At 46.0% G+C, this 10,514-nt stretch overlaps 1 protein-coding gene across 1 annotated transcript in view; it reads left to right on the forward strand.

Moving 5' to 3' along the window:
• LOC146648891 (uncharacterized) overlaps window positions 1-6,562 on the forward strand; it is an 8,535-nt gene extending 1,973 nt beyond the window's left edge. The window contains exons 3-9 of the mRNA XM_085388224.1: window positions 795-878; window positions 996-1,048; window positions 1,135-1,212; window positions 2,404-3,187; window positions 3,854-3,883; window positions 3,996-4,043; window positions 4,930-6,562. Of these exons, the coding sequence (XP_085244350.1) occupies window positions 795-878; window positions 996-1,048; window positions 1,135-1,212; window positions 2,404-3,187; window positions 3,854-3,883; window positions 3,996-4,043; window positions 4,930-4,937 (1,085 nt within the window). The 3' untranslated portion in view covers window positions 4,938-6,562. The remainder of the gene's footprint in view (window positions 1-794; window positions 879-995; window positions 1,049-1,134; window positions 1,213-2,403; window positions 3,188-3,853; window positions 3,884-3,995; window positions 4,044-4,929) is intronic.
• The last annotated feature ends 3,952 nt before the right edge of the window (window positions 6,563-10,514 follow it).

Raw genomic sequence — 10,514 nt, forward strand, 5'->3', positions numbered from 1 at the left:
AGTCACTAAAGCATGGATAGGTTTGGCACAGCTGGTAAAAGATTACTGAGGACGCTTGTTATCCAGCTTAAATGAACAGTCCAGGAAAACACGGAGATCGCTCACAGTGTCAGGAAGCTGGCGAGGGCCAAATAGAGCGGCTGGTTGGTCCCGAGGGATATGCCTATCAAACACCACAAACTCGGTTCCATTCAAAAGAGCGACAGTCCGTCCTCACTCCAGAGGCGTGACATCCCGACGATTCGTCACGTCCCGCGGCATTCCTGAGGAACGCCAAAGGTGACCTTGTGCGTTCTTATGCTACGCACCGAGTTATGGATGAGATCCAGTAGCGTACACGTCCCAGCCATGTATTCCAGCCCAACCTTATCCCTCACCATCATTTAAGTAAAACAAACGTACATGTGTAGATTCATTCCAAACGGTTCTCATGTTTCCTCATCTCGTAACATTGGGACGTGTTGATGCCTGGAAGCGTAATATAGCGACGATTTGTCACCGAGCGTAAAAAATGAGACGCTTTGGGAGTGAGACCGTTCGCCTGCACTCCTGTTACTGAACAAGGAGAGTGATGAGGACTGAAGTCGATCCTCGTTGTGACTGAGAGCTGCATCAATAACCTCGCTGCAGACTCGGGACCTACCAGAGCTTTATAAGTGTCTGTGTTGGCCTTTGTGCGATAACACAACCCTGAAGGTGACCGACGAGGACTGAAACACTAAGGACACTTCCACAGCGTCCTTGGTTACACATGAAGGCCACTCTGTGATCTACACGTGTGTTTGCTTCCTCAGCTGCTGTGGAGCCTGACCCTGTTCCTGTGGAAGATGTGATTGAAGCTGCTGTGGCAGAAGACACAGCTGCACCCTCACCACCAGGTATGTGTGGACAGCAGAGTCAGCTGTTAGGTCATAGTGAGATATACTCGGTGTGTAAAGGCACATCAGGCACAGGCAGTGCTTAACGATCTGACAGTGGGAACTTTGTTTCCTCAGAGCCTGAAGCTGCATCAGAATCAGCTCCTGAGGCTCCTCCTGAGGCCGATGAGGTTATACTGACAAACCTTTCACTCTTATTTCTGTCGCGCTTCCTGCCTGCTGATGACACTTTGGTGGTCTACCTGTTGTTGTTCAGGTGATTGAGGAGGAGCCAGAGGTGCTGGAGGAGGAGCCTGCTGCAGAAGAGGAGGATGCTGCCGTTGAGGAAGAGGAGGTGATGTGTGTTTGTTATTAGTGTGCTGCCGTGTCAGTGTGTCGAGCAGAGACTCTTTCACTTTCTGAAACTCTGAGCTGCACTTTGGTGAAAAGGTTCATTTATTCACTTTTATTTGACTTCGGTTTGAAACTTTTAGATTAGAATTTGTTTCTTTAATCCATAGAAACATGGATATAAACAAATCCATGTTTCTATGGTAGATGGTAAAAAACAGGAACGTCTGTCATGTAGCTGTTTACCTTTCACTTCATTGCGTTGGCGTATGAATGGACCCAGGGGTGTTTTTATTAACGGAAAAAGTTCTAAACGTTATGAACATGTAGTAAAAAGTCCAAAATGAGTGTCTTTCCCAAAGCTGCTGGGTGGGCTGCAGGAGGGCAGGCCTGGCTCTGCGAGCTTTGAAGGAAACTGAGCCACATCATGCAGAACAAACTCGGTGTGTCTCTGATGATCTGTGTCCCCCAACCAGTCTGACAGAAACACCCTCACACATCCAGCACATAGGAACACACAAACACTGGTCAACAATGCCAGTGTCCTCTAGGACAACAGATGGAAATTAGCCCTTGGCTATAATCTGGTATGTTTACATTCATGTAATTTTTTTTTTACATTTATGTTCATTAACATGCACTGTCCTAAATAAATAAATAAATAAATAAATGTTCTGCTCAGTTCATCCTTCCATGGGAATGCCATGTTCTTCGTTTGTTCACCGGCTCATGTGAGGCTTTCCCTGCATAAACAGAAGCTCTGTGGTCCAGAGTCATGCTGACAGCCTGATTGGTCCATGTGCAGGGAAGGCCCGGCGTCCACGTTAGCCTGAGCGATAAAGACACGGCTCAGGTTAAAGACCCGGTAACGCTGTAGTGACAGGAATCCCTCTCTATAGTTGGTGCAGCCTGCTGGTAAGATGCAGCAAAACTATAATTCAATTCAATTTTATTCATATAGCGCCAAATCACAACAAAAGTCGCCTCAAGGCGCTTCATAGATACAGAGAAAAACCCAACAATCATATGACCCCCTATGAGCAAGCACTTTGGCGACAGTGGGAAGGAAAAACTCCCTTTTAACAGGAAGAAACCTCCAGCAGAACCAGGCTCAGGGAGGGGCGGGGCCATCTGCTGTGATTGGTTGGGGCCATATAATGTCTGAATATGGTTTAATGTGACTGTGCTGATTCAGGTTGCTCCAGCTGAAGAAGAGCCAGCTGCAGAGGAGATGATGGGAGACCAGCCTGCAGAGGAGGAGGAGGAAACAGAAGCAGAGGCCGCAGAGGAGGCTACAGAGGAGGCCACAGAGGAGACTACAGAGGAGGCTGTGGAGGAGGCCACAGAGGAGGCCACAGAGGAGACTACAGAGGAGGCTGTGGAGGAGGCCACAGAGGAGGCTACAGAGGAGACCGCGGAGGAGGCTGTGGAGGAGGCTGTGGAGGAGGCCACAGAGGAGACTACAGAGGAGGCTGTGGAGGAGGCCACAGAGGAGGCTACAGAGGAGACCGCGGAGGAGGCTACAGAGGAGACCGCGGAGGAGGCCACAGAAGAGGCTGTGGAGGAGGCCGAGGATGAAGCTGCAGCAGAGGTGGAAGAGTCTCTCGCTGATTCAGTGGAGGACACAGACGAGGAGGTGGCTGAGGAGACAGCTCTTACAGAGGAAGCTGTTGAGGAGCCACCTGAGGAGGAGGCAGCTCGCTTGGAAGAAGCTTATGAGGAGACGGCAGCAGTAGAAGAGGAGGAGGAGGGGGCTGCTCCATCAGAGGAACCTGCTGAGGAGGAAGAAGCTGCAGAAGAATCTGAGGCTGCAGCAGAAGAAATGGAGGCAGCACATGCAGAAGAAGCTGCTGAGGAAGCTCCTGTAGAGGAGCAGGAGGCTCCTTTAGCAGAAGCTGTTGAGGAGCAAGCTGAAGTAGAGGAAGCTCCTACAGAAGAGACCACTGAGGAAGAAATAACTGAGGAGGAAACAGAACCAGGTAAGACTGAAGCTCCTGAGAAAAAGTACAACTCAGGAAAGCATATTTGTTTAATATGTGCATTGAAGGACATGTCCTGGTCAAAAATGACTCCAAGGTTCCTCACAGTGTTACTGGAGGCCAAGGTAATGCCACCCAGAGTAAGAATCTGCTTAGATACCATATTTCTAAGCTTTTCAGGGCCGAGTACAATAACCTCAGTTTGATCTGAATTAAGAAGCAGAAAGTTAGCGGCCATCCAGGTCTTTATGTCTTTAAGACATTCCTGCAGTTTAACTCATTGGTGTGTGTTATCTGGCTTCATGGACAGATAGAGCTGGGTGTCATCTGCATAGCAGTGTAAATGTATGCTATGTCTTCTAATGATACTGCCTAAGGTAGCATCAGCAGCATGGCTCAGGTGTGGGTGCTGACACTCAGAGTGAGCTGTCTGTGGGGTCCAGTTTAACCTCAGTGGAACTATTGAGTGGTCATGGAGGTCACTTGTAACAAGCCTGAGCCTGTCTCATGTCTCCATCAGCACTGATAGCTGAGCCATCAGGACAGATCAAAGTCCAGCAAGCTCCTGAGAGCCTGTGCTTCACAGCACGTGTGCTAGCTGACCAACAGCACTGACACAGTGCTGAGGCAGGAGAATAATGTTGTTTCAATGTTTGTTTTTTACAGTCGCAGAAGAAGAAGCAGCACATGGTGGTGGTGAGTGGGTACACATCTCATTCCTGAAAGCTGACCTTCGCTGTGCCTTCAGAGGGCTGTGACTCAGTGTTGTTCTCGCTCTACTTCAGCATGTGTGTTTCTGTTTTTGCAGCAGCAAGGGCTCCTGAGATGGAGGACCTGTGGAAAGACGAGCCTACAGGTAACCAGTTTCATGGCTTCTACGTCCCATTAGAAGATTTGAAGAATTGAACTCCCTAAATCGAACGTATAAAATGCATCTCTGCCCGACTCCCTGCAGTCGTAGTTTGAACAGGGAAATCAGTCTTAGCACAGCTAATGAAAGGTCACACAGCTGCTGTGTGACCTTTCATTAGCTGTGCACTGATGAGTCGGGAGGCAGTCATGGTCAGCTGTTTGGTGTTTAAACAGCTGCACATACTGTAGCTGGTTGTGATAGAAGGATGTTAATCTGCAGCTGTGTGCACGGAGCATCACACTGGACCACAGAGCAGTGGCAGAGGCCGGTCCAGGCTGAGTCTGTTTTCTTTGACATCACCTACCTGAGGAACTAAATGCACATGTGGGGTGCTTCATGGTCACCTGATTCAGCCCCTCTGTCATCCACAGGGTTGCGATAAAGAGCGATCATTAGCAGGAATGATGTGCATAGCTCAGTTTGAGGTGAGGCGGTCAGACTTAGGGAACCATCACAGCAGAACGTGATGAGGATTAGGGTGGGACCCCCGAGTCCAGACGCTGGGGTGGAGATGAAGATGGAGCGATGGGGAGGAGGTGGGGTGCACAAAGATGTCTGCAAGGAACAATGACAGATGCACAGTGAGATTTAAAGTACGTGAAGAAGGCCAGAGGGCCTAGACCAGTGACGTGACAATCAGCCTGACGGCGTGGGAAAGTGGGAGTGATGTAAAGCTTAGATTAGCCGCCAACAGCTGGGAGCAGACAGATGTGTGACTGCAGATGTTCCTTATCAGAACGTACGTTTCATAAGAGATGAAGGGGGAGTGATCACCTGTCAGGTCACCTGTGAACACTGACCAATCGTCTCTCTGCTCTTGCGTCCACAGAAACGTAGGCCACGGCAGTCACCGCTGTGATGGAGCAGGGACCCACTGACATTGCATCAGCACCATCTGAGCTCAGATGATGATGCCCCTCTCCAGAGAAATGATTGAGTTGTCACGGCAACAATCGCCCCTCTCCCCCCATTTTCATCCCTCCCTTTAAATCTCCCTTTTAGTGTCAGTGTGTGAGATGATGTTCACTAACATGCTTCCTTTACCTTTGTTGTGTTTCTTTCAGGTTTGGGCTCATTCTTTTGTTTTCCTGTTTTCAGGGTGTTTTAGTTGAGTGTGTTTGGGCCGATGTCCACTCCCTGTGACGTGCGAGTGTGTGTTGCACTCGCACAGTCTTGTACCTCTCAGCAAAAAGAGCTGTAGCTGCACGTTAAGAAGCTTCACACTTTAAAGTGTCGGAGCAACCAAATCAAATGCCGGCTGAGAGCCGAAGCTGCTGCTCAGTGTAGAGAGGACTCTATGCAAAGGCGTGACGCGTGTCGCCCACCTCCTTCCTCCCCTCCTCCTTAGCATCACGTGAATTTACCACTCAGTGTCGACTCCAGGATGAGCCATATGCTAACACATGAACTGTGTGTGTGTTTGTGAGTAATGCGTTGTTATGTGCGGACAGATCTTTGCTTATCCTTCTTGTTGTGTGAGCTGTAGTTTAGTTTTGCAGACTGTGTTTGACTCTTTTCGTTTTGTTATCTCACTACATCAAACTGTATTCTGTCGGCTCCTAGCTGGATCTTCTGTTTGCACAGCTGAACCTCAGCTTGTTGAGCTGTGAGGGCAGCGCCCCCCCACGTTTATAACAGTGGCTCCTTCCTGTGGAAATCCAGCCTCTCTGTAGAGGCGCAACGCCACCCTGTCACACACACAATAATGTCAAATCTTATTTTGAAGGCCAGATATAGACTCAAACATCGTTTCTGTTTGTTCTGTAAAAATAAATCACCTCGCTTCACTCGAGGATGATGATGTATGATGATGCGGTGAAAATGCTGTAGGAATCAGTAAACACTACGTGTGGTCCTCACTTACTGTAACAACAGCCGTGTGAATATGTCTGATTTTTCTTTCTCCTGTAACACTAGCTGGTGTTTCTGTTTGCTGAAACTTTGAGTCAATGTGAACTGAACCTTTGTAACATTGAAAAGTAGAATCTTTACTGAGAGACAACTTTTAGATTTTTTAATAGATTTTTTAAAAAGAATTTGGAGAGATGAGAAGAATTCTTATTTCCAGAAGATGCTTGCGGTGCTTTGTACTAAGCCATAAGCTGTTGCTGACTTTGTCCTGTGAAGCACAAACAAGAGAAACACTGTTGGGTTTTCAGTACTCGGCCCTGGTCACAGGTCACGTTCCTGTCTCAGATGGTTGTGGCGCACAGGCAGCGCTGTTGCTAAGCAGAGGCCACTTCTGATGAACACTATGCAACAAAGTATCAATGATGACAGAGGAGCGGAGGGGGCGTGGCCACGTCTTCGATGACATGCTGTCTTTGAGCCATAACCCTCAGATTATGGTTGAGTGTGCAGGTGTGACACTGTGCTGACTAAATGATCATGAAGTACTGACGGAGATTTGAAGTGGGAAGTTTTTCTGTTCTGGGAGCTACAATAAAAGATTTGGGACAACACAGCAGTGCCTGTTTATTTAGTTGTTGTTGTTTACCTGTTGTTTACCTGTGTGAAGCCTCGTCACAACACAAGACTTATTTAGTATTCCTAATCGATGCCGTGATGGTAGAGAAAATCCTCCAACATGTGACGTCGAGCTGCACAGCGCTGTCAGACTGCTGTGTGTGAAACGGCCACAGTGGGTCACTGTGTGATTATTGAACAGCTCTATGTCCCACTGTCCTGTCACAGAAACAAATCCGTGTTTCTGTGCTTTATGGCTATTTTACAGAATTTCAATGATTTTTTTCCTCCATGTTCAATTTTCTGTTTGTTTCTTTTTCTTTTTGCAGAAACTTGTTGTTGAAATTAGTTTAAAAACAGAAGAATAAGAATTTTATCATCATCATGTAACACACTTTAAAACAACAGCTGACGCAAAGTGCTGTACATCAAAACTAAATAATACAAATACATAAGATGTAAAGCAAAAAGTACGAAATGAATTAGTTTTTTCTGTAATCAAACTAAGTCTCGCTGAGGCCAAAAGCCAAAGAATAAAAATGGGTTTAAGACGTATTTTATCTCATCTTATTTACTAATGCAGAGTGACTGCACAGGAAATGGTATTAACACTGCTGGAAGCACCGTGCACAGAATTCACCCAGTGAAAATGATTCAGAGTGGAGACATCAAGCAGACTGAGGTGCACAATACTTTTTTTTTTTTTTATTTCGTGAGAAGAATGGGAATGTTTTTAGTTTTAGTATAGGAAAGTATTCAAAGGGCTGGTTGGAGCTGAAGAAGGTGGAGTCTAGCAAAGGGAAAGGCTTATACCGAGCTGTGGAAGGAAGGAGAAAATGACTTGTATCAGTTGGCTTCGCAGATCAAGCTCTAGCAGATTAGGGCGATCGTGGCTCAAGAGTTGGGAGTTCGTCTTGTAATTGGAAGGTTGCCGGTTTAAGCCCCAGCTCCAACAGTCTCAGCCGTTGTGTCCTCGGGCAAGACACTTCACCCGTTGCCTACTGGTGGTGGTCAGAGGGCCCGGTAGTCCGGCAGCCTCGCCTCTGTCAGTGCGCCCCAGGGTGGCTGTGGCTACAATGTAGCTGCCATCACCAGTGTGTGAATGTGTGGATGACTGGATGTGTAAAGCGCTTTGGGGTCCTTAGGGACGAGTAAAGCGCTATATAAATACAGGCCATTTATCAAGGACGGGTGGAAATTGACTAAGAAGTGACGAGGGGATGTTAAGAAGATGTAAGGAATACTTAGCAGCCGATGAATGAAGAACAAGAGGATGGAGGACAGATGGTGGGTATGAAAGTGCAGAGGAACAAGTGATGACATGTATGAAGAGTGGAAAGGTGGTTGGTCCAGATGACATGTGGAGAAATCTGGGACTGTGGGCTTTTTGTAGACCAGATTGTTTAACACAGTCCTGGACAGTGACAGCATGTATGCTGCTGCTGATTTCCAAAAACAGGACAGAAATGCAGCAACTACAGAAGGAATCAAGTTGATAAGTCACAGCAACAGTATGGGTTCATACCAAGAAATAGTGCTACACATGTGATGTTTGCTGATGGAGGAGTATGGAGAAGGTAACAGAGTTGTATTGTCTTTGTATGAGGAAGTCAGGAAAAACAGATAAGTATGTGAGGGTGGTGCAGGACATGTATGAGGACAGCAAAACAGTGTTTAGATGTGGAAAGTGATGGATTACATCAGGGATCAGCGCTGAGCCCGGTCATGTTCACAGTGGTGATACGTTGGCCTGATCAATCATGTTTGAAGATGACATTGTGATCTGTAATGAAATTCAATGCAGTGTTATTTACACAACAAATCACAACAGTCGCCTCAAGGTGCTTTATATTGTGAGGTCGACCCTACAGTAACACATACAGAGAAAAACCCAACAATCATGTGACCCCCTATGAGCAGCACTTTGGTGACAGTGGGAAGGAAAAACTCCCTTTTAACAGGAAGAAACCTCCAACAGAACCAGGCTCAGGGAGGGGCGGGGCCATCTGCTGTGATTGGTTGGGGTGAGAGAAGGAAGACAGGATAAAGACATGCTGTGGAAGAGAGACAGATTTATTTACTTTTTTTTTGCTGAAAATTTAAATAGGGGCAGCACGGTGGTTAGCACTGTTGCCGCACAGCAAGAAGGTCCTGAGTTCAATTCCACCATCAGGTCTTTCTGTGTGGAGTTTGCATGTTCTCCCCGTGTTTGCGTGGGTTCCCTCCGGGTACTCCGGCTTCCTCCCACCGTCCAAAGACATGAAGCTTGTGGGGATAGGTTGATTGGATAATCCAAATTGCCACTAGGTGTGAATGTGAGTGTGAATGGTTGTCTGTCTCTGTGTGTTGGCCCTGCGACAGACTGGCGACCTGTCCAGGGTGTACCCCGCCTCTCGCCCTATGACAGCTGGGATAGGCTCCAGCGCCCCCGCGACCCTGAAAAGGATAAGTGGAAGCGAACGGATGGATTTAAATAGTTAAAAGTTGAAATGTGAATAGTTGGTTTTTGTATTATATGATTTATTTATTAAATTTTATGTGGAGTGAATAAATAAAAGTATATTTACGGTGGCCCCTACAGACAAAACACATACAAACTCCAAAACACGTAAAAACACGTACGAACTCCGAAGCACGTACAAACTCAGAATTATTTGACTATATATGAATGCTTGTGTATAAATACACAAACAATACACATATGCTTTCATGCTTTTAATTGTGTAATTTAAGTGATCTAGTAGCTCTGTTTTGGAAGTTCAGTTCATGCTAGAAATGTGTTTTGGAGTTTGTACGTGCTTTGTCTCTAGGGGCCACCGTAAATATTTATATATAAACATATAGAAATAAAACCACTTTTGTTTTTTACATTAGTAATTCCTTTTGTACATAATTTTATATTATTGTTAATAATAAATTAATTAAAGCAACAAAACAACCTGAAGAGCTGGTTCGGAGCTGAAAGAGCCGGAAATCCCATCACTAATATGTGTGTGTTATGAGAGTGTGAGTAATGTGCATGTCTAAGTTGTGGAATAAAATTGAGGCACAGGTGGCCAGAAGGGGACAGACGGTGGGGAGTGTCTCCCCTGTACCCTGGTGACCAGAGATGGGCAGTAACGCGTAACGCGTTACTGTAATCTGATTACTTTTTTCAAGTAACGAGTAAAGTAAGGGATTACTATTGCAAAAACGGTAATTAGATTACCGTTACTTTCCCGTAGGAACGCTGCGTTACTGCGTTACTAAAACCGTGATTTTTTGCGAGAATGTCTCACGACAGTGACGTAAGCGAGCACGACGTTCGTGACAACAGCTGTGTGCAGATCAACAGTGGATCATATATCGAGTGCGGGAGAGAGTATGAGCGTGCAGCGTTTAAAGCGTGGAAGTACTGACCTTACTTTGAGTTTGATTCCATACAAAGTGACAAAAACATTAGTGTCCGCTGTGCGTGGGAAGAAAACTTCTTTTTACAGCGAAAAAACCCCTAAACTTCCAACAAGCACCGAGTAGCTACGACGTAATGGGAAACTCACAGAGAAACTCGCGGATTCTTCCACTGACCGCGGCACACCTGCACCAGGGTAACCCTCCGCCTGCCCCACTCCTGCTTTACAGGTGAAAATAGAGCAACAGGACCGCTGAGTCTTTGACTTTATTTATTTTCTGCTGTGTTTTACTTGCATCTATTTGAAAGACTGAGTGTAAACACAAAAAATATTTTATTTTATGTGCTGGAATGTGCAGAAAATAGGTTTAAATGTTAAACTAATTTCTTCCAGTCAGAGAATGTTGCATATAATTAAATGTTTGCTTGATGCATAAAGTTAAAAGATTAAAACTAATAAAACAAGTTTTAAAAAGAGACTTTTCCATTTGATTACATTTTGTATGATGGATTATGCAGAAAAAGTAGAATTGGGCTGAAAGATCTATCGCTTTATC

This window comes from Rhamphochromis longiceps, linkage group LG18 (assembly GCF_057381845.1).
Source record: "Rhamphochromis longiceps isolate RC_006_pf linkage group LG18, R_longiceps_female_GT1.1, whole genome shotgun sequence".
NCBI classification, from domain to species: Eukaryota; Metazoa; Chordata; class Actinopteri; order Cichliformes; family Cichlidae; genus Rhamphochromis; species Rhamphochromis longiceps.